At 44.2% G+C, this 27,724-nt stretch overlaps 1 protein-coding gene across 4 annotated transcripts in view; it reads right to left on the bottom strand.

The window, feature by feature from the left end:
- Positions 1-136: 136 nt before the first annotated feature.
- Positions 137-27,724, bottom strand: part of LOC113020211 (myosin-11-like) — a 28,075-nt gene continuing 487 nt past the window's right edge. The window contains exons 2-42 of one of the 4 annotated variants that reach the window (XM_026163981.1): positions 27,108-27,278; positions 25,470-25,626; positions 22,979-23,006; positions 21,756-21,855; positions 21,203-21,229; positions 20,973-21,065; positions 20,821-20,884; positions 20,643-20,741; positions 19,490-19,633; positions 19,071-19,166; positions 18,866-18,984; positions 18,627-18,779; positions 17,369-17,542; positions 16,360-16,533; positions 15,602-15,716; positions 15,322-15,515; positions 14,105-14,226; positions 13,148-13,217; positions 12,880-13,040; positions 12,304-12,412; positions 12,052-12,183; positions 11,762-11,968; positions 11,370-11,507; positions 11,154-11,277; positions 10,591-10,762; positions 9,949-10,161; positions 9,350-9,494; positions 8,985-9,191; positions 7,992-8,096; positions 7,755-7,907; positions 7,390-7,638; positions 6,982-7,194; positions 6,680-6,892; positions 6,081-6,242; positions 5,754-5,882; positions 5,323-5,411; positions 4,849-4,972; positions 4,531-4,739; positions 4,331-4,439; positions 4,074-4,246; positions 137-2,402 (exon numbers count right to left, since the gene is read on the bottom strand). In XM_026163981.1, coding sequence (XP_026019766.1) covers positions 2,177-2,402; positions 4,074-4,246; positions 4,331-4,439; positions 4,531-4,739; positions 4,849-4,972; positions 5,323-5,411; positions 5,754-5,882; positions 6,081-6,242; positions 6,680-6,892; positions 6,982-7,194; positions 7,390-7,638; positions 7,755-7,907; positions 7,992-8,096; positions 8,985-9,191; positions 9,350-9,494; positions 9,949-10,161; positions 10,591-10,762; positions 11,154-11,277; positions 11,370-11,507; positions 11,762-11,968; positions 12,052-12,183; positions 12,304-12,412; positions 12,880-13,040; positions 13,148-13,217; positions 14,105-14,226; positions 15,322-15,515; positions 15,602-15,716; positions 16,360-16,533; positions 17,369-17,542; positions 18,627-18,779; positions 18,866-18,984; positions 19,071-19,166; positions 19,490-19,633; positions 20,643-20,741; positions 20,821-20,884; positions 20,973-21,065; positions 21,203-21,229; positions 21,756-21,855; positions 22,979-23,006; positions 25,470-25,626; positions 27,108-27,278 — 5,862 coding nt within the window. In that variant the 3' untranslated portion in view covers positions 137-2,176. The other 3 variants (XM_026163979.1, XM_026163980.1, XM_026163978.1) reach the window with 3 other exon arrangements.

The raw sequence follows: 27,724 nt of genomic DNA, 5'->3' as shown, positions 1-27,724 counted from the left end.
ATGTGACTCTGTAAAATGAAGTGCTTGCATGCTCACATGAAGTGCTGAAGACCTGTTCTGGCCTTTGTTGTTTTTTACCTTCAGCGCTGCTTCTGAAAAAGCAATAAAACTTGAAACGCACAGAAGGATTGTCCTTTTTCATTTTTATTTATCACAGGAAGTGGAAACAGAAAACATTTGTAAGAGTTTGGTTTCAGTCTGATATCATTTCTGTGGTTTACAGAGCACAGACTCCTGCTTCACCCTTCGCCAAGTGTGGGGGACTTTGAGCCTTGGCGTTCGTATCTGTGAGATTTAAAACCAAGTGTGTCAGGAATTAATGTGGACCCGGTTGGATACATACAGATTTTCTCTAAATATTCCTGAAACCCTCAAAGAAAGTCCAGAAAGGATCGCCTCAGTTTGTGCGCTGAAGAGTTGCATATGATCTCCCGAATCCTGGCAAAGCCAGAAGGTTGTTTAGACAAAACAAAAGATCTACAGGTAATATTTTGACAGGAAAATCACACTGATGACACAAACCGAGGCGAGCAAGGCCGACTTCTTATATAAGAGTTATTTAGCTTAATAACACTCCACGTAACAAAAGCTGAAACGGCAAACGTTCATCTAAAGTGTGCAGCCTAAATTCCTCCTGTGTTAAAGCAGCACAGATTGTTAAAGTGTGACGGCAGGGCTGGAGCTGGCAGCTCTTCAGCTGTTGTCTGAACCTCGTTTTATTCAGTTTGACATTGTGAAGCCAGGATCCTCCCCACAGGTACACGGATGGTTTTAAAAACTGCTTTTATCCACCTGTTGTACAGTTTAGAACACAGTTTACTGTAAATGAAGATATTCCAAAACTGCTAGGTTTGGTTTTTGGGTTTGTGCAGTTTCACTGCATCTGATTGGCTGAGTAGACCTTTAATAAAGGGTGATGCTGCCATCTGCTGGTTAGGAATGCTCCTAACAGCACTTTAAAGGAGAACTATTGAGCTAATTTATTCATCTTAAAGCTTCTTTGTTGGTCTAAAAACTGCTGCAGTGTTGCACTGTAGACACATCCTGCTCATGTTTGTCTCCACGTTATGATTCTTAGACTCCACCTGAGGAGCTTTGCATGATTCATGTCCCATTTGTCCACCTATCTTCAGGTGTGTGTGGCTTGTGTGCCCGAGATGAGCAAACTGTGATAAACAGCGTTTAGAGCAGCCGGAGCTCTGGGCTCACAGGGACTCTTGTACATAATCATCTCATTATTAGAAACCCTATATGAGCGTAGACTGCTGGAACAGTGAGAAGATTTAAATGTTTTCCACCAGTTAATTATTAATAATTCTTCTCCTGTGGAGCTGCTGTCAGGACAGGGATGAACAGGCTCAGATGCAAAGCTGCAGATATTTGGACAGGAGATGCCAATTAAATTTTACCAATTCAATGAAATTAATTTCTATATTTCTATAAACTAGAGCGGCAGACTTTGGCGGGACTAATGGGACCCAAAATCTGAAACTCATTAAAATCAGCTTTAAGAGTTCTTGGGTGAATTTAGGAACCTTACTGTGGTGTTTTACATGTATTTGCAGGGATAAAATGTTTTTTAAAATAATTGGAGATATGTGCATATTTATGGAACAACAAAAGAAGGGAAATTCATCCACAAAGAATCATAAATTAATTAAATTGGTCTCAAATCTCACAGATTATTTCCTATAGAAACAGATTATGTATAAAATGTAAAAGCGTAGGCACAGAGGCTTTAAAATGCTCTCAGATGTGACGGTAAAACAAATTCTCACACTGAGGAAGTGAAAGTGGAACATTTGGAGAGTTTTTGCTCGTAAAATAACATTTTACTGACTTTTAGTGTCAGAAATAATTAAAAATAAATAAATAAATGATCAGACTAACAGGTTGGTAGCATTGTATGGATGAAGTATGAAATACTTGCGCTAATATTTCTAATATTTGGGACATTAAATTGTAGCTTCAGGCTATTAAATGACTTTTTTTTTTTTGTTTTGTTGGGGATAAATTTGGTCCGTCCACAGTTTGTCCCTCAGTGTGTTTGGAATAACTTAAAAACAAAACTATTTGCTTCAAACATAAATCCATAGTATTGATTAAATATCCAGCTCCTCCTGTGACTCTACGCTTGGTTGTTTCCTAAAACACTTCTTTATCTGCTCCTGGTCGTCTACTCATTGGGGGAGCAGGTGTAGACCTCGGCACGGGGCTCCAGAGGTGGGGTGCGGGCGGGTGAGGGAGGCTCTTCCTCGTGCAGCTCCACCGAGTTCTCTTTGATGTTGCTCCTCCGGTTGATGCTCCCTCCGAGCCCCAAACTCCTCATGCTGCCGCCACCACTGCTGCGAGGAGTGGAGCTGCTGTACAACATCTCCCCACCAGCACCGCTGCCGCCACGCCTGGGAACACCCGACACATCGGGAGGAAGAGGAGGGTCAGAAAGAGAGGAAAGGCGGCAGAGGAAGAGGAAATGGCTTTCTGCAAAGCAAAATAATTAAGAGGTAGGGCCTGAAATCCTGAAGCAGGAGTAAACTGGAGGCAGAGCAGTGAGGGGGGGGGGGGGAAGCCCGCTGAGGAAGAGGAGAACCATTCCCAGAAGGCTTTGAGTTTGCAGATCAGAGGCGCCTGAAGACGAGCGTGAAACAAGAGCAGCGAGACATGAAAGGAGCAAAAGGAAATTTAAAATCACAAGTGAGCTCGTCTTCGACACTCAGCCGCTACAAACACGAGAGCGTTCGATACATTCAACAACAAAACACTTTGATTTGTGGAGACTGTCACTGAGGCTCATTTATGAGGGAAGTGTCCTGTTAAAGCTGAGCTCTGATTGGTTACTGAGAGGGAGCCGATGCTTCCAGCCTGTCAGAGCGCAGGATTAACCAAAGAGCCCCACCTTAACACCCGGAGGACACACATCTGTTTGGGGCATCCAGTGAAAAAACTAGTTGGCGTACCTGCTGTGGTGACTCCATCAGTGTTTTAAAGCAGAGTTATTAACTTACCAAATATAACCAACTAGTTTCCAGCATTTAATTTGGTCAAGTAACTTTTGGCATCTCCACCTAAGCAGGAAGATTTTAATGACTACACCTCGACAGGTAGTTTTTCTGCTAGAGTAGCTAATGCGTCCAAATTTGTCTGTTATGAACTCTCCTCCACCTTTCTTCTGATTGGCTGTCTATCTTAAAGACGAGGTTTAACCAGAAGGTGGGCGGGGCTTCTGTGCCGTGTGACCATATTAGCGAGATCCTCTCTCTGTGACGACATTCAGATTCAAGAGAGGACAAAACAGTAACTGAGGGATTGCTGTTCATACACTGATCAGGCACAAGGTTATGACCACACACAGGTGAGAGGAGTAACACTGATTCTCTTCATGGCGCCAGCTGTTAGTGGGCGGGATATATCAGAGAGCAGGTGAACATTTTGTCCTTTTTGCAGAGCTGCAGACCAGAACATGGAGCCCTACCATCCGCGTGGATGTTACACCTACTAAAGCATCGTTGCAGACCATGTACAGCCTTTCATGGAGGCGATACTCCCTGAGGGCTGTGGTCTCTCTCAGCAGGCTAAAGCTGCAGAAATGGTTCAGGAATGGTTTGAGGTGTTGACCTGGCCATCGAATTCCCCAGATCTCAATCCAATCGAGGGTTTGTGGGATGTGCTGGACAAAGACGTCTGCTCCATGAAGGCCCCGCCTCAGAGCTTACAGGACTGTGTTGATGGTGCAGCTACCACAGCACAGCCTCAGGGCTGTTCTGGCAGGAAAAGGCGACCAACGCAATATCAAACAGGTGTTTATGATGTCACGCCTGATTGGTGTGTACTCATCGCACCATAAGAAAATGCATTGCTGCATTTTCTTATGGTGCGATGAGTACACACCAATGCTTATTATGCCCGCCCACTGTGGAACAGCAGATACGAGAGGAAACAATTGTCATTTGTCTTGTTTCAAACTCCAGAGCAGAAGAGGCGCTGAGGTGACCTTTGCTCACATTGTTCTAGTTTTGCTTCGCGGTGGGTGTGACGTATTTATCGAACGTCTCTGTGCTCGAGACCTTCGTTACCTGAGTTTGCTCCTGAGCGAAGCAACCTCTCTGTTCAGGGCGTCATTGGACTCTGCCGCCTCTTCCAGCTCCCTCTGCAGCTTCCTGCGGGCTGCCACCACGCGCTGCGCCTCCTCCTCCGCTTCCTCCAGCTGATGCTTCAGCTGCTTCACCCGCACGTTGCTCTTCTCCACCTGCAGGGGGCAGACATGGTTTTATTTACAGTTTGTAAATGACCAAAACTCTGAACTGTCATTCATCCTTTGATCTTGCGTCACCTGATCTTTGTACTGCTGCGCCTGCTTCCTCTCGTCCTCCATCTGGATCGTTAAATCTTTCAGTTTCTTCTCTTTCTGGCGCAGATTCTTAGCGTTGGCCTGCCGCTCTCTGCACAACAAAGTGGCACAAAGTCATCTCCTCAGTGCTCGGCACACGTTGAGTTGGGATCAACACTCCTCGTCCCACCGTGCGCCCTCACCTGCTCTCCACCTCCAGCTGCTCCTCGGCCTCTCGGAGTTTGGCCTCCAGAGCAGTGATGGAGGACTTGAGTTTGGAGCGGCCCTGGTCCTCCAGCTCCTGCAGCTTGGCCTTCAGCTCTCGGTTCTGCCTCTCCAGCTGCTGCCTGGATCCCTCCCTGCTCTGAGCAGAAGACCTCTCCGTGGCCAGCTCTGCTCCGAGCTGATCCACCTGTAGGAAAATCAGTTTCAGTGGCTGTTAGAGGAACTGAACTTGAGCATCAGCTTCACTGGTCAGGCCTGCTGTAATGAAATGAGATTAGAGACGATCATGAACCTACCAGCTGCTGGCTCTTCCTCAGCCGGTCGTTGAGGCCCTCCATGTTGGCCTGCTCCTCCTCCAGCTCCTCCTCCAACTGGCTGATCTTAGTCTCCAGACGACGTTTTTCATCGGACAGCAGTGACCTGAGCGAGGACATTCAAGTCAGAGTTAGATTTCGCCATCAGAAGACTAGAGATATAAATGACTCAGATATTTAACTAAATCTGAAAACATGATCAGTGTTCTTGCCGATTCCTGATTAATTCATTTACATTCAGAAATGTTTTCATTTAACCTTAAAATCTCAGTGACAGCCAGCTGGGACGACCTTTAGTGGATGTTAATGATCCCTAGATGACAAATTCCAGTGAATTTATTGATCTCTTGGGTTTTCCCCTCCCAAAGTAAAGACTAAAATTCCAGGAAGTGAAGTTGAAGCTTGATGAGACTCATGCTCCTCATTTTAAATGCATCAATAATGTAAGACACCTACTTTCCAGATGAGTTACTGGCCAGTTCCTCGGACAGCTCGTCTCTCTCCGTCTCCGCCTGCTTACGAGCTCTCTCGGCAGCTGCCAACGCCTGGACAGATGGAGACAGCAGTGTAAGAAACGATTTCCAGAGGACAACCTGTGCAATGCTGGTGAAGCCTGAAACCTTTATCGTTCCAAAAAGTGCTAAAAAACACTTGGAAGAAACTGATTCTGTGGATTAATCGCATAACGATAATGAGTATCTGCGTCTGACTGATTGAACTCGCTGTATAAAATCAGCTTTAGCTCTCCAGGCACGCCCTTTAAACCACATTTCTTCTGACCGCCCCTCCTCAGGTGGCCATATTGGGTCGATCCACCTCTCTGTGATTTCATACAAACTAAAGACTAAAAATTCAACGTTTAGAGCAGGCAGCTCCTACGGCCTTACCTCATTCAGATGCATGATGTCGGCCTCCATGGCCTTGGACCTGCGCTCAGACTCTCTGGCTGAGGCAAGGACCTCCTTCTGGGCTGCACGGGAGTCCTCCAGCTCCCTCTGGAGATCTTTCATCTGGCCCTGTGAGGAGAGCAAGGAGGCTCATGTGGGGTTTTGAACTGGTTTCTAAATACTTCAGCTCTTATAGTTACCCAAACCTGCTCAGGCAAAATGTGAAAATACATCAAACGTGGTTATGTTTAGGACTTTGTTAGGACAACTCAGCTTCAGAAACGACGAGTTCAGAGAAATAAGAAGTCAATAAAAGAGTTTGCTGACCTGGATTTTGCGGAGCTGTTTGAGCGCCTCGTCACGCCCCCTGCTGCTGGCCTCCAGCTGATCCTCCGCGTCCTTCAGCTCCCCCTCCAGCTTCTTCTTCCCGGCTGAAGCCTGACTTCGCTGCTTCTTCTCCTCCTCCAGCTCTGACTCCAGCTCTCGGACCTGACGGACGCCAAGAGGAAAACATTAGCTGTCTGAAAACTTGCGCTTTTTTCCTAACATGTGCTTAGAAATGTTCTCAGTAAGTGCACTGGCCAGTTTTGTTCTTACTGTTACATCAATGATAGCAAATCAGAATCTTTCTAAACCACTACCTGCAGTCTCCATCCCACCAGGTCTATTTCTCCAGATAAGGAAACAGATAAACCTCACAGTATTCGGGAGAGAGAAGTCTGCACCACTAAAGCAAAAAGCAGGAAGACCTCAAAGTGGAGAAACATAAAGTTTAAGGAGGAAGCCAGTTCAGAGAATTCAAACTTCTTCTCCTTCTCAACTCTTAAAGGACCTAAATTATGATGATAAATTCTAAAACTGTGACGAGGTGCGAGTGTTTACAAAATGAGATGAAGTAAAAACCAGCGGTGGCGAGGTTTCCCGACCTGTTTCAGGAGCTGCTTCCTCTTCTCCTCTCCCAGCTCGTCGCGGGCCTGCAGCTCCCTCTCGTGCTGAGCTTTCAGAGCCTGACTGTTGACCTCCAGACGCAGCTTGGCATCCTCGGCCACCTGCAGCTCGTCCTCCAGCTCCTCCATCTGTGTCCTCATCTCCTCCACGATGGCCTCCAGGCCGCGCTTCGCCTTCTCCAGGTCATGCACCTGAAATATAACCAGAAACACATCCACCTTCATCGGAAATACTGACCACGGATAGTAGGAGTCGCTCGTGTCCAGGTTCAGTGTTTTACATTCTTTCCCACGTCGTCCTTGGAGCTGATGAGATCTTCCATCTCGGCTCGGAGCGCCTTCACCGTCTTCTCCGCCTCCTCCAGAGCCTCGTGGCTTTCTTCCAGCCCTCGGGTAAGAGCCAGCACCTTTGTCTCCTTGTCCCGCACCTCTGCCTCCGCTCGATCCCGCTCCTCCGCATACTTACAGGACACAGTGCGCTCCTCGGCCAGCATCTGATGGACATGGAGGACATTAGAGATCACAGATCATTGCAGGCTCAAAAAAAAGCACTGAGAGAAGCTTTTGTGGAACATCTGGTTCCTGGGACAAACTCTCCCGTCTTTAATACGTGTGGAAACAAAACTGGAAAATCTGAAAAACTGATCAGTGGGTAGGTAACTGAAGCAGTCATTGTGGAGCTGCCAGACCTGATCGAACTTCTTCTGCTTCTTCTCCAGGTTGGAGACGAGCTGCCGCTGGCTGTCCAGGTCCATGAGGACGTCCTCCAGCTCCTGCTGCAGCCGGCTCCGGCTCTTCTCCAGCTTGTCGTAAGCGGAGGCCTTCTCCTCGTACTCTGTGTTGGTTGCCTCCAGCTCACGCTGCAGACGCTTCTTCCCTTCCTCCAGCAGCTCCACCGTCCCCGACATCTCGTCCAGCTTCTTCTTGTAGTCGGACAGCTGAGAAAAGTCAGAAGAATGAGAACTTCAGTGTGAGAGAGGATGAGCTTAAGCATTAGGAAAAATCCCAGTCGGCCTTTGAAACGATTGCTTCGGAGACCCGGAGCAGAGCTGACCTGCATGTTGAGGCTGGACACCTGCCTCTCCACGGCCCGTTTGACCTCAGTCTCCTCCTCCAGCTGCTCCATGAGGCTGTTCCTGTCGTCCTCCATCTGACGCAGACGCCCAGACAGATTCAGCTTCTGACGCGTCTCCTCTGACAGCAGCTCCTGAAAGAGTTGGGGGGGAGGAGGACGCTGTTTAGAAACCTGGCTTCATGCATCACAGCATTTAGCAGTCAGGGTGCTCCTCACCTGTGTGTCGTGCAGCTGAGAGGACAGGCTGGAGACGTCTTTACCCAGCTTGATGTTCTTTCCCTCGGCCTCGTTCAGCAGACCCGTCACGCTGTCCAGCTCCAACTAACAGAGAAGAAGAGACGAGAACTGTAAACACAAAGGCTAACGTCAAGCGCAGATACGTGTCTCTTTAAATCTGAGTGTGACTTTTCATGAAGATCCATTTGTTCTCTTTAAGTAGAAGAAGCAGAAAGTTTAAAGTTAACTGAGAAAGCTTACAGCTACTGCTGCCAACCTCTTTATCTCTGATTGGAGTTTAGGTCTTGTTGAACCAGCTAACACAAACACAGCCTGGATATTTAAGACTCTGTTCACATACTGTGCTCCTGATGAGCCTTTATCCTTTAAACCCAGAGACATGGTGGTAACTCAGATTATAATTTATTTTTACCTCAAAATATTCTTTGACTTCTAAATATGTTTGTTTACAATGCTTTATCTTTGCTTTAATAACCAGTTTATAAATCAATATCTGTTTTGTGCATTTTAGATGTACTAGTTTCTCATTTATCTGTAATTAGGATCTAAAACATTTCCAATTAGTTACTTAATCACATTTAAAGAGGAACTATTATGATTTAGGTCAATATTTGAATTATGTTTCAGGCACTTTTATTTCAGTTTGTCACTGATTTCCTTATATGGTCATAAGAAACACCCACAGTCACTCCTCATAGGAGGCGGAGCTTCCCATTTATTGACTGCGTTTGTGTAAGTAAAGCAATCTGGTAGCTAATCAGAGGACAGTGGCCTTTAAAGGAAGATGACGAGCTTGTTTCAGAGGACAGACTCGGGGACTTGTACTCTCAGGCATTCAAAGCTAATTTGGAGAAATCTCAGAATTAAAACATGAAGATGGAAAAGAGTAGAAAAAAAGCCAACTTGTAATTATAAATAGCCGACTGATATCTTCCTATCTGACTCACTTCTGTCATTGTTTGTATGGCTCACCGTCATCTTTGAGACTCGCTCCGACAGCTCGTTCTTCTGCCGCTCGCTCTCATTGAAGCGAGAATTTAGATCATTCAGCTGACCCTCCAACTTCTTCTTTTTGTGCTCAACGTCCTGTTTGGCGCTGGTGAGGGAACGCAGGTCAGCACTCAGGTCTGCTGACTCCTTCTCCAGACCTTGCTTGGCTTTCTCAAGACCAGCTCTTACCTGGACAGAAGGAACAGATGCTGAATGAGTGAAAATATCCACCTCTGTCTCACTGTTCTTATAAGGACGTGCCAGTAGCAATATCCATGTACCTAATATTACACAAAAGTATATCTGCACCTCGTATGAATGAAAGTGTCTGACTTTGGTGAACTGACCCGCTTGGCCTGCTCCAGGTGCTCATTCAGCTCCTCCACAGCCTGACTGTGTTTCTGTCTCAGTTCCTGGATTTGGGCCTCATGGCTCCGCCCCTCTTCCTCCATGGCTCTCTTCAACATGGCCACTTCCTGCTCACGTTTCGCCCTGCCAACCATAAACACAAAACATCCGGTAAGATGGTGCAGAGGCCTGATTAAAACAACTTAAAAGCTGCTCTTCTATGCAGATGATACTCTTATTTACTGCAACGTTTCAGATTTGTGTCGCATTAACTGTTATGGATGTTTAACCGATACCTGAAGCTCATTCTTATGTAACTGGAAAAGATTTAAGCATTTTTTTAAACGCCGGACCAATTTCTTTTCTCATCTTTTGGGTATCTTTCTTTGGATTATCTAATTCCAGGGATGAAGAATTGCTGTATATATATTTTCCCAGACACAGATTAGGGCTAGTCTCATTCTAAAAGTAAAATTAAATGAAAAACGTTCAATTTGTGATTCATTAATTTTGTCCTACAGAATATGAATAACAGAAAAATGAGCTTGCTTATCAAATTATGTGGTTCATTTCGAGGATGTATATGGACGACACGGACCGTAATTCCTGCTGGGCAGCAGTCGTGTCCAGACTGTCCTCCAGCTCGGTACGTAGAGCATTAAGCTCCTCCCCGAGGTCCCGTCGTGCTGCCTCAGCCTTCCCTCTCGCCGCCCTTTCAGCCTCTAAGTCCTCCTGCAGCTCTGAGAGCAAAGCCTCCAACTCCCGAATGCGTTTCACCGCCGCCCCACGCTGACTGCTCTCCTCCTCCAGGCTGTGGACACAAATTTGTTGGAAAGGAAATCATGAAGGTTGGAGAAATGTTACAGTTTTTCTATGGTTTCATTCACACTGTTCAATTAGGAGAGAATTTAAACAACTCTGTATCTGCATCTCTTGGGTATGGTGTCCCACAGGGATCATTTTTGAGACCCATTTGATTTCCTTTATATGTGCTTAGCCACATAATTCATGATGTCTCTTTTCAAGTTTATGCTAATAAAACACAAACCCTTCCCCTTTAGATCATCTGACCTGGTACGATTAAGTTCTCTAAACAGCTACATTCATAAAGTTCAAAACTGGATGCACTGGTTCCCTCCTGGATCATATCAAGCCATGTTTGATGGCCTCGCTTCAAGCTTCGACCTGTCAGGACATCTTCAGCATTCATAATGCATCATCTGTTCATGTTAGTCCTCACCGCTCCTGTGTGGCCTGCAGCTCCTCCTCCTTGGCAGCAAGCTGGGCCCGCAGCTCAGCTAACTGCGCCTGCAGGTCGGCGTGCTGCTCGTGCAGTTCAGCAAGCTCCGCCTCCACCTTCCTCTTCGCCTTTTCCACATCTTGGCGACTCTTCTCTTCCTTCTTCAGACGCACTGGACACAAAAAAACCAAATTTCTTTAGATGTTACAGACACGAGTTACTCCATACTAAAGCAGCAGAATGAAATGGTTGATATTCGGGTTGTCATATTATTTTAATCTTGAGATGAAATATGATATAATGCAATAAAGAGACATTTGCTCTCTGTACTGACTGCAAGGTCAGTTATCACTCCTGAAATAACTCCTTTAACTCCAACTTCACACTGTGAGTTGAAATTTACTGTAACAGCTGAAATCTTCCCCCAGGTTTAAAGCTTTAAACATTTCCTCGGTCCAACATGTGATTGCTGCAACGTCTGCACCGTGCTGTAAACTGAACATGCACCACAGATTTGTATTCAGCTCATGAGCCAAACAAACAAAGACAAAGTGCAGACTGACCTTCGAGGTCAGAGATCATGGACTCGTGCTTGGCCTTGAGTTTGGTTAGATTCTTAGACTTCTCCTCCTCCTCGGCCAGGTTGGAGCTCATGTCAGCCATCCTCTCCTCCAGCAGCTTTCGCTCCTAAAAACAGACGCATGTGAGCGCGTGCAGTGCAGCGTTCACGCTGAATGAAGCGCTCTCTTAGAGCAGAGCGTGAAGCTGCCTCTTCATACCTTCTGCAGCTTGTTGTTCTGGTCCTCCATCAGCAGAATGTCCTCCTCCAGCTTCTTCACCTTTCCCTCCACAGCCGCTTTCTCCAGCTGCAGCGTCTGCTTGGCGTCTTCTTCCTGTGCTATGTGGGCCTCCATCAGCTGCAGGAAAAGACGACGCAAAGTTAACGGACAGAAAATATAAGGATGCAGTAGGAGGACAAGCTTTCAGTGTAAGACCAGAGTTATTATCCATCATTGAGTAAGTTTATACCTGTAATCTCTTCTTATTTGCTGGACTTGAAAGATAGTATTTTAATTAACAACAAGATAAACTAACCATACGTGTCTGTGCCTTACATTGGCGATACAAAAAGCGTTGCATGTCTTGTTTTTGTAATGATAACGAGACAAACCTGTAGCTGCTGCTCCATCTCCTTCTTCTCCTGCTGCAGGGCGTTACTGCGGTCCTCCTCTTCCTCCAGCCGGGCCTCCATCTCGTGCAGCACCTCCTCCAGCTCCTGCTTCTTGGCCTCCAGTCGCACCCTTATCTCCTCTGCCTCAGCGCACAGCTCCGTCTCCGCCTGAAGCTTCAACTCCAGCTGCGCCCGCTCCTCCATCAGCTATAAACACCACAGCGAGAACATTTACTCAAAATGACTTAACGCTCAGATAAAACCCAGATAAAAACCCGAGTTTGTGTCACCTGGGTGTGCTTCTGGGTAATGTCCTTCAGTTCAGCCTCAGTTTTGGCCGCCACCTCTTTGGCGGCCTTCAGCTCCTCCTCTTTCTGACCCATCTCCTCCTCTTGTCTGGTCACCTGCAGCAGCGGCTTGACCTGAACCACAGACAGATGAAGCAAAGTTTGTTCATCTGACCTAAATAAAAATGTATTTGAGAGACATTTAAGAACAAATATGTCCTCTGGTTGGATGGTGGTGTGAACTGTTTGAATCACCTTAGTGAAAAGCCTCCACCACTGCCAGTTCTTGAGCTTGAGGTAGCAGGCGCAGTTCCTCTGGATGACCTTCATGGCGGTGAGCTGCTGCTGACGTTTGCTGAAAGCCCTGAAAACACATGAAGAAGAATCAGACCTGCAGAGATCACAGACTGTAAAGAAATGATGCATAACAGAAGACAACGTGGAAGCAGCCTACACACGTATTCTTTCTAATGGCCAGCAGGGGGCACTGCCTTTCAAAGTCTATGGGATAATGACCCTACTGCTCACTGGATTTATGACTTTGAAAAACATTTTCCTGATGAGTTTATGATCTTAATCACTAGTTTAGAGTCTTCTTTAATATGACATAAGGTTTCTTAAAAAAATTCTGGTCCCATTTAGAGTCAAATAATAAAACTGGTCATGCTTTAGGGCACGGAGCCTTCTGTTGTTTAAACCAAACAAAGATTGTGGCAAAACATCAAACTTGAAGCTTCCAACAGGACTTCTCTGTTATTTCCTGATGACTGCGTCTATCATGGGCCCCGAAAAGTAGAGGAAATGACTTCTGGGTCTTAATGCTCCACCTACTTGCGGCCCAGGAAGCCTCTTGCTTGCGCCTGGAAGGCGATGATGACGACAGTCAGTTTGAGGTCTCGCTCCTCTTCCAGCTGAGCCAAAACTCCTGTCCTGAAGAACATTTTGCTTTGACCGATGCGATACAAGTTAGGGTCCAGATCTAGGTGCTTTACCTGGAGACGAGCAGAGGAATGAACCCTGCTTCTTCCTTTTCACAGTAAATTAATATTCAAATAGCATAAATTTGTAAGCATTAAACGTTTTACTCCATCGAGCTCACCATTAAACTGCAGGCCTGTTTTCCATCCATGAAGCCTTTAGGGATGGCATTGGCAGCCAGGATCTCGTACCTGCAAACAGCACATTACCGGTGAGACCAAACCTACTACTACATGAAGTACTCGTTCCTTAAATGGGTTATCGATCGAAGTATAATTGCAAAGCGGTCAAAGAATATTCTAAATTGGAAGATATGAGGTCCCAATTCACTCTAATCTCAAACACAATCTGCTTGACACTTTATTCCCGTACCAAGCTTATTCATTTCCTTTCTCGTGGGTAAGGGGCAAGCCCATTAAAATTTAGTTTAGATGCAGATCACCTTCACGTAACTGCAAAATATAGCAATAAGCTAGCAATGAAGAAAAACAAAATAAGATAAAGAAATAGAAAAAACTCTTGTGTTTTAAACTCATACAATTTTTGATCTGAAGGAACTTTTCTAAAAGAGGAAGAAGCATCTGCCTTCAGTCCAGAGTGAGGAACAACCAACGAAACCTGATCACAGGGCCTCAGACTGTGGGCAGGTGTCCATGGACTTATTTGAATATTTAGTAATAGCCATAGGTACATGCAGGTAGCTGTGGGTTTGTGAGATGTGTGTCTGCTGTGGGCTCTCACTGCAGCTGCATGAGTAACTTTTTTATGAAGGAATTCTTTTGACATGCCAACTTTACACAGCAGCTAATAATATTCCACAGCTGACAAGTATTTTTAAACAAAAGCATTTACATGACACTTAAGGCTCACAGTTGGTAGCATCTCCCATCAAACTTTTACAGAAATAAAAACATTCTGAAGAAACAATGTTTTAGTCTCAAGTGAGATACAGAATTGAACATCATCTGCATACAGTGGAAGCAAAAATCTTTAAAGTCGTTAGCATTCAAACTTAGTATTATTATAAAGGAACTATGATACTGTTATCAGTATAAATGATCTCAGACATCTCCCTCACCTCTGCCTGAACTCCTGGAACACAATCCGGTTTGGAAATCCCTGCCTGCAGATTCGAATCCCCTCCAACACTCCGTTACACCTCAGCTGCTCCAGCACCAGGTTGGAATCCATCTTTCCAGCCTGCACCACAGCAAAAAGCCAACAACTCCTCAATGAATTAACAGACTCTGTCTTTTATCTCGGGGTTAGAGTCAGCTAGGGCTGCCACAAACGATTATTTTGATAGTTGACTAGTCACCGATTATTTTTGCGATTAGTCGACTAATCAGATCATCATCCATTGGACATAAAACTACAGCTTATTGCACCAGCAGCATCTGCTCTTATATAACTATCATTAGCTTACAGCTTTAAGTGTTTAAGGTCTGTGCTAACTAAAAATAAAGACAAGATGATAGTTTATTAAATTTTAATGAAGTTTGCAGATTGTTTTGGTGAAGTTTAATAAACTCCTTGCTATCTAAAATATAACAGGACACCGGAGTAAATTCTCGAGCATCTCACACTTCTGATAATCAGCTGTCTGCTTGACGTTTATTCAGCTGTGTAAAAACTATAACTTTAATCTCAGCCAAACCGATTTACTCAGGAACAAATAAAATATTTTTTAAAAAAAAGCCAAACAATAACATTTTTAAGTTATCTAAGTGACTCATATATCATGTTTAACCTGAGTAGCGAAAGACGGCGGTGGGTTTGAAAACGATCTGCCGGGAGTCCGGTGTTCTCACGGCAGTGACCTAGCCCCCGGCTCGCTATCGAGCTAGTGGGTAACAGATGTCTCCGAAAACGTCGGAGCGCTTTTGAAAATATGTGGTGTCCTGATAAACTGAGCCGATATTTGAGGTTTACACAGCTACATTCTCGCCTGAAAATATGTTAAACGTTTATTTTGTGACCCAGAAAGAATAATAAGAGTAACATTAAAACTAACTAGCTGCTGCCATTGTTGGAAACTGAGCTGGGCTGCGCTATGAATTCTGGGACACAGCTTCTTCTTCTTCGGGGTTTAACGGCAGCTGGCATCCTTGTACATGCAGTGCTGCCATCTTCTGTTTCAGTCCGTTTTTACACTCTTAAATCCTGCTACTTATTCCTGCGTCTTTGGGATCTTACAAAGCTTCAAACGAGGCGTCGATTATTAAATTCGTCGTCGACGTAATCGTGACTAGTCGACTAATCGTGGCAGCCCTAGAGTCAGCTATAATAACCTACCCGCTTCTCGTGGTTTGGAATGATGCAGCGGACGAAGTTGGGCTGGGTGTTGTGTAACGTGGTCATCAGTTTGCCCAAAGACTCTTTGTACAGCTGACCCACAGTGCGAAACATGCCCTTCTTGGATTTGGTGGAACTGGGCGCTGAGCTCTCAGACATCTTGGTCATGGTCTCCAGACCTACAACTCGATCCACTGACATGGAGAATAAAACAGGAAAGATTTATGACGACTTTTAATGCCCTGCTTTATGTTATTGCTCTACTGTGATGACGACTCACCGTCTTTCCACAGATCCTGAATGAAGGCACTGGAGGAGTTGTTGAGCAGAGCTGTTACGTTGTCATTCAGAGGGTCCATGTTCTTTGTCAACCAGTTGGCGGCATTATAGTCAACCTGGAGTCACAATTTTTAAAAGAAATCTCAAAATATTTAAATCACCGTGCCCAAAATCATAGAGTCCATTGGTTTCCACTCAGCATTTATCATACACCTCACAAATATACACAGTACTTCCCTGGATCTAGACCAGCGGTCCCCAACCTTTTTTGCGCCACGGACCGGTTTATGCCCGACAATATTTTCATGGACCGGCCTTTAAGGTGTCGCGGATAAATACAACAAAATAAAACTAGTACCGTACCGAAAAAAAGAAAATTTATTCATAACACATGTGAAAAGACCAAGGAAAACAGAGTAAACGATAAAAACGATAACAAAATAACGCTGAAAACCGATAAAAACCCTGAAAACCAGACATTTCACACCTGACCCTCAACTCTCGCGGCCCGGTACCAAATGACTCACGGACCAGTACTGGTCCGAGGCCCGGGGGTTGGGGACCGCTGATCTAGACCATTGAATTGGTTGTTGTTTTCAGAAAAATTGCATGAGAGAAATTAAAATCACATCAATCAAGAGCAACAGAACCAAACAGACCCTCTGTTTCACTGTGAGTCATTTTTTCTTAAGTGTTTAAATATTTTTCACAAATGCAAAGTTTTACAGATGACTGTCCGTCTCGGGAAGCTGTCCTCACCTTTCCAGCGTAGTGCAGGACAGTGAACATCAGTTTGTCTTTGTGCTGTTTGGGTTTGGAGAATTTAACGTGACCAGTGTGGGTGTTCAGCAGCTTGTCCACGAAAGAAATATCAGTGGCTTTGGGGAACCAGCACTCCTCGTCCAGCAGGGCCAGGATACCCGGAGGGTTGTTCTGGAAGAGAGTGTCGGATCCACGGCTCAGTTTAGGAGAACATTTTTACAAACAGTTACTTTTTGATCAGTGTCGAGTACAGGGATGTTTAAAAGTCATTCCTATACAGGCAAACATCCTTTATAGCAGTCCTGATAGGAGCAAAGAGAACGCAGTCCCTTCCTCAAAGACCTCGAAAAATTAACCTAAAATTATCCCCATATGGAAAAGAAATAGTAAAAACTTATATGTGATTACTCGTGAAAGTGGCCACTTTCTCATTACTTTCATATATTGTTTTAGTAAGTATCCAAAACATACAAGTTTCATTATATAATTTTTCAAGGGATCTTATATCTGTTTTCACACTTATATGCTTTTCATACAAGTTTCACACAAGACAGATACAAACTTTATAAGATTTATATATATCTTTTCCATATGGGTTATTGTTGGATGTTTGGGAATAACATGATGGAAAAATATTTTAAGGGCATTTAAAACACATACTTTCTTGGTCCAAATCTTCTCTTATCATTTTGTTTTATCTGTCCAGAATAATCTTAATTAGATAATCTTGTTAAATTTAAACCTTCTTGAAATTGATCTGTTAACAATCTTACAGAAAGATCTCTTTGCTCACTCTTCATTTGTTAAAGACCGTGAATGTTATCTTAATTCATCAAATTGCTTTTGTCCTGTTCATAAAATAAAGGCAAACTTTGAGTTATCTTTCAATTAATCCTTCGTTAACTTAGATGCCATATTTTCTTCTTTTGCATTTATCAGTTGTGCAACACCGGCGTAGACTTTATTGTTATACATGTTAAGTTGCTTGTGTGTGTAGCTGTCTGACCGGCCTCTCGATGAGCTCGATGCAGGGCTGCAGGTCGAGGCCGAAGTCGATGAAGTTCCACTCGATGCCCTCCCTCTTATACTCCTCCTGCTCCAGGATGAACATGGTGTGGTTGAAGAGCTGCTGCAAACGTTCGTTGGTGTAGTTGATGCAGAGCTGCTCGAATGAGTTGTCCTGTGGGATCGAAATTCATGATTAAAAACTGACAAAAAACACAATTAAACTTTCATACATCCATTTTCCCAACTTATCCAGGTCACAAGTGCTTCAGTCTAAGGAGAGACTCCCTCAGGTGCTTCTGGGGGCAGTCCCAACTAAACCGGCATAATGTCAGATGCCTGAACCATCTCAACTGTCTTCTTTCAATACGGAGGATGATTTTCGAGAATGATGATGATGACACAATGATTCTTTTTTTTTTTTTTTGCAAATGCCCTGTTGACTCCAGAAAGTTCTATCAGAAAAACTTGTCACCCTCAGCCCTCGATTTTGTAGAACAGACCAGTGAGTCTGCACAACGATCCAGGTAACTGGGGAAAAAAGACCCCAAGACTCTGAAGCTCATTCCCAACCAGTGTGGTCAATCCACCATTTTCCAGTTAAGAACCAGCGATAGAAATGCTATATCTCATTTTGGCCACTACAAAGGAGGCTGCTTGGAGCTTGAAGCCAGAAGAACCAGAGGCCAACCAACCCTCTTCTCTTCGTCTTTCATTATGAAGAGGACACGTGACAGGGTGGGGCCTCATTATGGTTGTGCACACACTAAAACACCCATAGAAGGGGACACGGGACTTCTCCAAGTCTATAAAACACGACTGAATTTCCTCGAGAAGATAGAGAGCTGGACCGGCGTGCCACAGAACGAAAATCTCATTGTTTCTCCTTAGTCCTCCACCAGGAGTGGGCTCTCCACCCTTATCTGGCTAAGACCCACAGACAGAGGTCTTAATTCTCATTTCCACCACTTCTCAGTTGACTGAAAACCAGCTAAATGAAACAGTGACTTCCAGCTTACATTACTCCGAAAAACGTATCAACAGGGCCTGAGGTGCTCTCGGCAATGGACCTCGAGGGATGCATACCCTCAAATATCCTCAACAGGATAAAGAGCCGGTCCACTTTTACGCAACTGCAAACCTGGCTGTTGTTCTTGAATGATTAGTTCGACTGACTCATAGGAATGACATGAAACAGTGAAATGTTTCATGTCATTCCTATGACACACACTAAAAGTTAGTTTTTAGGAATCAGTTACCTCAAAAATCTCAAAGCCGGCGATGTCCAGGATGCCGAGGAAGGATGACGACTGCCTCTTACTCTTGTCCAGAGTCTTGTTGACTCTGGCGAGGATCCAGCGAAACAGACGCTCGTACATGGCTTTAGCCAGAGCCTCGATGGCGAAATCAGCCTAGGAAGGGAGATCGAAAGGACATGAGATTGAAGGCTGCCGTCTTCTGTGTTTAATTAACGAGGTTTGGTTTGCTTCTCGGGTACCTGCTGCTTGGTCTGAGCCTTCTGCACCACCTCCCTGCCCACTTTGATCCTGGGCGTGAGGATGGCGCGGGTGAAGTCGGTCACATTGATGCCCTGCAGGTGACACACCTTCTGCGCAGCTGTGAGTCGAGGCAGAGAGGAGGTCAGACAGGTGAAGATGCTCATTTACAGAACTGGTGATGGTGCTTTTTTGTTTTAAAGTTACCGGTGTTGTCGGGCATCGTCGCCTGCTCGTTGTTCCTCTCCTTCTCAAACTTGATGTTACCCAGCTGGAGCACACTGGACACCACCTTCAACATGCCTGCAGACAGGAAAAGGAAGAGCAGGAGCATCAAACTGATTCAGATCAAATATAACTTCTTATGTTCCACTTATTCTTTGATAAGTAGGGTACTTCTTTAACTAAAAAGGGGCATCAGAAGCATGAACCTGGGTTGCCCCAACACCTCAGAATTAAATTTGGAGGTGATTTCTGTCTACTTTCTTATAAAAATACCCCCAAACCCCAACTTTTCCTCATTTAAAAATATCCTAAAGTATAATTTCAGTCCTTTTATTTTGTAGGCTTGAATAGGAAGTCTTGCATAAATCGTTGGGAATCTTGTCATTACGTGGTCTCTGTACCTAATCGCTCCTCCTCAGTGAAACCCATGATGTCCATGGCCTCCAGCGTTTCATCAAACATCTCGTTGTCCTCCTGTCCGGGGATCTCCACGTGACCCTCTATCAGGAAACGATAGCTGCTGAAGTCCTCCAGCAGCAGCTCCTCTACAAACAGAGAGAGAAGACGTTACGCTGACTGAGTGTAATCCGTGCAGTCGCTACAGAGGAAGCAGCTGGTTTCCAGCATCATTCACATAATTTCATATCTACGCTGACATCAATAGGGCTGAAAATGAAGCAAAAACTGCTGTTCCGTGTTAAAATGTTCATCTTTACAGCAGAAATAAACACGTTTACATCCTAATATAAAAACAGTTTTGGCCTCTATGGATAGTTTCCTCTTTTATAACATCTCCAGGAGTATATATTTTTAAATAACTGATCCATCTGGATTTTACTGAGGCCTAAAGTTTGGGGTGTGGCTGCTTTGATGGCCAACTGTGCAGACACAGAGTCCAAACATGGTTACAACGGTGACATCACATCTGCCTGTCGTCGTGCTACGATGGGTAAAAACTGCAGAGTGGACAAAGATGGTCCAGCTACAACATTTGATTGCTGATGATATTATTGACTGAAGGAAATGAATGAAGGCATCTTTCTTTTTGACTAACAGCTAACTTGAACACACTGTCCACCTACACAGATTCATTTATGTTCATCTGCATGCAAACTCTGTCTCAGTCGTTGGATAGTAAACTTGAAACGTAATAGGATGTTTTCACAGTCTTTCAGAGATGATCAAGTATCTGAATCATACAGTCTGTAGATCTACTCTGCACTCTTGCTGCTTGTAGCTCCTCAAAAGCAGCACCGAACTTCACCCTTCAAAACACCAAAAGCTGATGGATAATGTCACGGTGGCCATCATTTATACACAGTCTCATTTGACTGAGACATGACTCGCAATTTAACAAAAACATCTGTTATGACTTTCTCAGTCAGGCTCTGATCTGCAGCATCTGTTTTGCAGCATGAGCTTAAAATTCATATTTACCAATAAATTATAGTTATTACTATGTTATGACAGCTCCCATCTGACCCCAGGATGGTTTAAAAATGTCAGCTTGTCCCTTTAAATGTAGGATTTTTTCCTGTGGTTTGAGCTGCTCACCTCTCATCTTGTCTTTGGCTCCAGCCACCATGTAGTAGAAGATGTGAAAGGCTCTCTCGGTGTGTGCCTGTCGAATACAGCGAGACTTCTCCAGCAGGTCTGACCAGGATTAAGAAGAATGACCCACTTATTTAATGCTTACATTAAAAAAGGAAAAATTTAACTCAAAGTAGGATACAGGTGTCGATATTCGCCCCGACGATGTAGCCGGTCACATCAAAGTTGAGTTTGATGAACTTTCCCTGCGAGCAGAGAGGACGACAGCAGCTTTAACTTTATATCACAGGTATTTTTCCATCTCTGCGTTGACAGACTGAATGAAGTTCTTACAAATCGCGAAGAGTTGTCGTTCTTGATGGTTTTGGCGTTTCCAAAGGCCTCCAGGATCGGGTTCGCCTGCAGCAGCTGCTTTTCCAGCTCCCCCTGCAGCAAAAATGAGGTTAAACAGCTAAAAACATCTCTGCTTTTAAACAGAACAGGTCATGATGTAAGGCTCACAAAGCTTTCCTGTTACATTGATACTGAAGTAAAAACGAGTCTTTATGAGATTTTATACTCACGTAGGCCAAAGATCCCGCCTGCTGCTGCTGCAAGAGAAACACGCCGGTTAGAAATCATAAAATATTTGCATTTTCCCCAAAATTGGCCTGAAACGCAGCAGCGGAGCAGCAGGGGTCAGAGGTCAAGCACTGATAAATCCTGACTAAACAAACCAAAGATGGTTCATGACTGGATTAAATGCAGCGGAGCGAAGAGCAGATGTAACGTTCAGGTTAGTTATGGAGGATCGTGAGAATCATGGAGACTTTTCTTTGATTTTTCTTTTAAATCATCAAAGATAAAGAATTAAAAGCCCCGCCCCCAGCAGCAAACAGCAGTAATTTGTCCTCACCTTGGCCACGGCGCCAGCGACTGAATCCTGTCGTACACAGCAGAGTTTGCACTTTTTTATAGCAGTTTTTTCAAACTTAAAGCTCATTCTGATTTCATAATGTCTGAACTTTCAGTCTGGATCCTGAAACCTTATAAAACTTTTAGCTTTTGTCTGATTATTTGGCTGCTTTGGGCTTTATTTTCTTTAAGAGTCAGAAAGCTTGAGGCGCTGGTACTCACAGGGTTGACGGGGTTCTTGCCCTTGTGCGAGGAGGCGATGACGGCGAGGTACTGAATCACCTTCTTGGTGTTTTCTGTCTTCCCGGCTCCAGACTCACCTCTGGGTGACGCAGCAGAGACTGATTAACCTCCTAACACCCAGCTGCTAGTTTTAGCATTAGCCTGCTAGTCAGCTGTAACGCTTCTTTAAAGAGAGTTTTCAGCTGCAGCTCTTTTAAAATGATAAACTTGGATTAAGTAACACAATATTTGAACACTAGCGATAATCAATTAAAGATTATAAAAGATTTATGATGAATATTCCCATCGGTCGTGTTATTATTTACATGTAAAATAAAAAAGTGCTTCTCTTTTAAAAGCAGGCACCAAAGTGGACACATGTTTTGGAGTAAATGAAACTAAGTCGATTAATAGCAGGGATCGTAAAATAAAAGTTCTGTGAAGGTTCTTAGATATCCAGGTCATCGTAGTCTAAGGAGCTTGGAAAGAAAAGCATCTGGATGTCTTTAGGTTACTTGAAGATGTTTCACCTTTCGTCCAAGAAGCTTTTTCAGTTCTAAGAGCGATTGGTGGAGAGTCACAGACTTTAAGCCCGACGGGAGTGCTCTCAGAGCATGTCTAAAGACATCCAGATGCTTTTCTTTCCAAGCTCCTTAGACTCCCCATTTTTATGTTTTTACATTGTTTTACAGCAAAAGATCCCATTTTTGACCAGAACCACCCTCTCAGATGTAAATACCTGTTGTTTTCTTTGTCTTTGTGTAAATAAATGACATTTTGAAACTCCTATTCTGATAATGTTTTATGGGCCCCCAAAATTAAAACGGTAAACAAGAAAATAGTGAGAATATTAAACAGGGCATCGTCGTTTGATTTGTTTTTCTTAGTGTAAAGTGGACCTTTATGACATCCCTAAAACGGCCATCTCTGGCACAGAGGCCCCGCCCACCTGCCGTTTAAACTTTGCTTGCGAGGGGCAGCCAATCAGGAGAAAAGATAAGAAGCTTAAACAGCTTGTTTCAGACAGAATATCTGATCTGACAGCATCACTGAGGCCCAGTGTAAGAATAATTAAGCTTATTTTGAACTCTGAGTCATGCAAAGCTGCTCTGGTCTAAATAGATGGAGCTGGAAATGAGGTGAACTGGTCCAGTTAAAGGTTTGGGTAACAAACTGGTGGTATGTGTCTGTGAAAAGGTCAAGTGCTGTCTGTTTTGACTCACGTGCAGAGAATAGACTGATCCTCGCGGTCTGTGGAGAGAGAGAGAGAGACATAATGTGACACTGAACTCGTCAAACTCCAAACACTTGGACACGAGAGCGAAAGAGATCTCGCTCACTGGGAGATTAGCCTCCATCACTCATATCCTCTAAAAATAGCAGGTGGATGCAGGACTCCGTCACTGTAATCTCGTCTCACTGCTCCATGTATGGCCATCCTGGAGCTCAGTGGAAAGTATGGAGCTGCTCTGAGGTCACCGGCGGACCAAACGGAGGCCAGACGGCACGCTCCGAGGCTTCAGTCGAGGTTGCTCAACGCCATCGCTCACCTCTGAGAAAGAGCTGTGATGTGACTGTTTGTGGCTGCTTCATGTTTTGTACAGCAGCGTCAGAAGCAGCAGGACTTATGGGACTGAATGTGTTTTCATATTTGTGGGGGGAGATGGGGGCATCTGGGGATAGTGATGGTCGATCTGAGGGGACAGGATGAGTGTTTGTGTATTCATCTGATACACACCAGCCTCATGTGTCTTGAAAACATAAACAGTCTTACATCAAAAGTCATAAAACACATGATAAATGCAGCATTTAGTGGAGAGAGTATGTCATTAGAGAAAAGGGTGGCCGTGCAAAATCCTGTGAGAGGTCTGCCCGGGAGTCAAACGTCTGACCAGCGTGCTGCGATTTAAAAGTCAGTTTGTGTGTTGGCTGATGATGCAGAGTGGATGAGCAGGACTTATCCGCTTATCCAACTCGGGGTCATGGGGGTGGGATGGTGCCTATCCCAGGTGCCACAGGGTAAAAGGTGTTGTACATCCCAGATGTGAAACCAACCACACACTCTCACATTTACACCCAATCAAAAGTCACGTCTCTGGACACAGAGAGGCCCACAGGCTCAAACCAGCACGCTTCTGAATCTGACAAGTGTTTCAAAGAAAGCATGTTAGCATGATCCAGCTCCTCTGACTTCCCTGGTCCAGGTGAAGCCAGGTGAAGCCAGGTGGGCTTTCTCAGTGCTGCTGACTCCCAGTGCTTCAGACTGGGGGTGCCAAACATGCAGAACCACAGAGTCCAATCCAACCCACACTGGAGGGTTGAAAGTGTGGAAATTTTACGACAGTCATTATTCTGAGGGTAACGTTTCTACACAGGAATGAAAACACAAAGAAAGTGAAAAGTTCTTTGCACATGAAGGTTTTGTGCCTTCATAGATGCTGTAAACTGTACGGGAACGGTAGGTTCAATGAAGGTGGGAAAACAGAGACACGTTGTTTCTCCCCAAAGGGAGGGAGTATGTCACCGCTCCATTTGTCTGGTTGTTAGCAGTCTAGATGTAACTGTCATATTCCATGTGATGGTAGAGACCAATAACAGCTGGAGTGGATTTAATTTAGGTGAAAATCTGGTCGAAGTCACACCAAACATCTTCCAACTGTACAACATACTGGAGCTTGGGGGACATGAGTACCTAGGGTGGCTGAGCGTTTGACCTTGACTTTCACTGTTAGCTCCCAAGGTCAAAGTTGACCTTGTAAAAAATTTCAAGAAATCTTATCAAGTAATATATCATATGAGAGAGCATGGACAGAGCTCTATAACACACCGTTTATCAGTGCGATGCACAGGTAAACAGGGGGAGTGCCATCCACACATTGTCTGCAGGTCCCCAACTTCCTCACACTCTTCTGGTCACACGCCCAAACCACCTCATCTGATTCCTTTGCAAGTGCTGCTTACATCTTATATCTGTGATCTCATTCTTTTAGTCACGACACAGAGGTCCTGCTCACAGGTGAAGGCAAGAAGATGGATCCTCAGCTTTACTTTCACCCTCATCTCTCTCTTTGCTTACAGTTTCCATGCCTCCTAAAGTCCCGTGGCACACCTGGACTTGGCTCAAAATATGTGCTTTGGACTCACTGGTGCACCTGTTCAGGTCACCAGCAGTGAAACACCTTCCAGGTTTGAAGTGGCTCAGGTTAACGGTTGTTGGGACAGGTGAAGAACAGTTGGATGGATAAAAATGTTTTTGTTATCGTCACAGAGCCTCTAAGGAGATCTGTATCTTTATATTTACTATAAAACTGGTCACTTATGTGCTAAAATATTGAAATATTCATAATTCAGCATCTTATTTACAAATTTTAAAGGTAATTTTGGTTAAAAAAAAGTTTTCTACGATGTGAAATATTGTCATTTATTTACCTGAGTGCATTTCCCACCTGTCGTTTACTTCTCGATGGTCTAACTTTAATCCGTCTGTACATATAAACTTGACTAAATTCTTTGATTTTCAGTCATCTGGGAACATCTTTGATATTTCCAGTGATGCTGATGGACATGTTTGTTGGTTTGAGATAAAAAAAAAGTATTTAAATACTTTCTGTATCAAACACAAAGTTTGTAGCTGCTTTTCTTGGACTCTTGATAAGAACAACAGTCGTGTGCGTTTTACCGTGTGATCTGTTGTCTGTGCATGCAGACAGTTACCCTGCATCATGTTCCTGTAGGCGTTGTCCGTGATGGAGTAGATGTGCGGTGGAACCTCGTGGCGTTTCTTGCCCTTGTACATCTCGATGATCTTCTCAGAGTAGATGGGCAGCATCTTGTAGGGGTTCACCACCACGCAGAAGAGGCCCGAGTACGTCTGTGGAGGGACGAAACATCACTTTATCACCACGCCGGAGCTGCCAGCTCATTCTGACGTCTGTTTTCTACTCGAGTTTTTAAAATGTTAAGACATCGCCCAGTAAACTGGTGCTTTGATATCTGATTACTCACGCACAGCAGGAATAAGGAAGGTTATCTTATGCTGTACATGCAGATTTTAGTACTCCTGTAATAGTTCATGAACAGGTGTGTGCTCCTAATAATGGGAGTCATCGTGTTTGACAGGTCACACTTCCAAAGTAAAAGTGTTGTTTCAGCTGTGGCTCAGTTTCAGGTGTGTTCTGCTTCCTTCTTCCAGCTCCTGTCTGATTGTTTGACTCCTCCCACCTTCTTAAGGGACTGGCCACACCTCGACTGGGTGCATTCAAGATCAAAACAGTGTGAACTGTTGAACTGGCGCCTCGCTCTTTTCATGCACGAGCAGGTTCATGTGCTTTATTAACCTGTGACTATAAGAACTTCCACCTCATTGACATGTTTAAAAGTCAAGACTATAAATTAATTTTCGTTATAAACTGTTTCCTGACTGCTTCTTGTTGCTGCTTCGTCTTTTATAACAATAAAGTTTCATTCAGTTTGTTTTACAGCAAATAGAGACAAAATAATAAAGCAGCCTTAGAGTCAAATGATGGGATTAATTATATTGATACATGGTAAGAATGAATGTAATCTGTTTGAATCAATGCCCTGTTTTGTCTAATCTGATGGCTTTAATGATTAAAACAAGATTATTTTGCTTCTGAATATATTTAAACCTAATCACACGCTTCCTTTCTAACCACAACATTATAGAGAAAACTTCACATTGCTGCATTAATTCAAACTGCACAGGCCCTGCAGCTCGTTCTCTTAATAATCCAACTTTAGGTTGAACAATAGCGGTGGCTCGAGTTAACGTCAGAGATGGTTTTAGCTGCTCTGAAGTCCTCTGCTCATATAAGGACTGGAGGAACTGGACCTCCTAACTCTTGGGGATCTGCACAGTGGTCTGTATGAGATGCATGAGCTCGGATTCAAATTTTTACATGCAGTACCTTATTAGTCTTTGAAAGACTGACTAAAATAATACAAACATAAGCTGCTGATCTTTCCAGTACATCAGTCCTTAAACGAGGACTTTCCACCTGAACGTTAAGTCTCTTCAGCCTCTGAGTTTATGAGGGGCCCTCAGCTCTCCTGTCTCCCGCTGACTTTGTCTTTACTGCAGTTTTCTTTACGTAAAACCTTACAGCACATTCAGGTTAACACCTGATTCTTTCAATTTGTCTTCAACATAGGGGGGCAAAGTTTTCACTTTTGTTCTATAAACACAGACCTGTGTGGTTTTTATAGAACAAACTTCCTTTTTAATGTAATTTAAACACAGTTTCTAACAAAGAGACTTAAAATCATGGGTGTAAGTTTGACTTGAGCACCAGATAAATCAGGCGCCAGGTGATCATTGAGTGTTTTCCTCACATAGATCAGGCTGGAGAAGTATCTCTCGCGCAGGTTGTGCAGGACGGAGGCTTCGTTGAGGAAGGTGAGGGCGGCCATGTCCTCCACCTTGCTGAATTTGGGCGGGTTCATCTTCTGGATGTCGTCTTTGTTCACCGTCACCTTCTGACCGTTGGAGAGCTCCACCAGCACCTGCAGAGCAGCGGCAGGTATTCAGCACAAAAATTCAAATATCACATCGCCTGACAAACCAAACAACCGTGTTGGTGTCCTGCACATCTGTGTCATTCAGAGGAAACAGGTTTGAGAACAGGTGAGAGAAAACTAAAAAAGACAACGAAGAGAAGAAAATCTCACAAGAAAATTAAAAATGTTGAAATTCTACATTTAATTTATCTCAAGTTTATTTTTTAATCTTTGAAAAGTAATTTCTGAAGTTTTACACGCGAGGAAGTAATGTCTGTAACCGCTGCGTCTCATGTTCGTCCATAACAAAACAATTCCCATAGAGTATTCTGGAATATATGGAAGCTTTTCCATTTGTTCTTGTGTTTACTCAGTTTGCAGAAAGCGGTCCCGTACTGAAGTGCCAGGTTAAATTTAATTAAAGAGTTTAAGGGTAAAACTCTGTTAAAAGA

The sequence above is a fragment of the Astatotilapia calliptera genome, chromosome 4 (assembly GCF_900246225.1).
Source record: "Astatotilapia calliptera chromosome 4, fAstCal1.2, whole genome shotgun sequence".
NCBI classification, from domain to species: domain Eukaryota; kingdom Metazoa; phylum Chordata; class Actinopteri; order Cichliformes; family Cichlidae; genus Astatotilapia; species Astatotilapia calliptera.
Note: the sequence above shows the minus strand (reverse complement) of the source record. Positions and strands in the feature narration are given on the sequence as shown.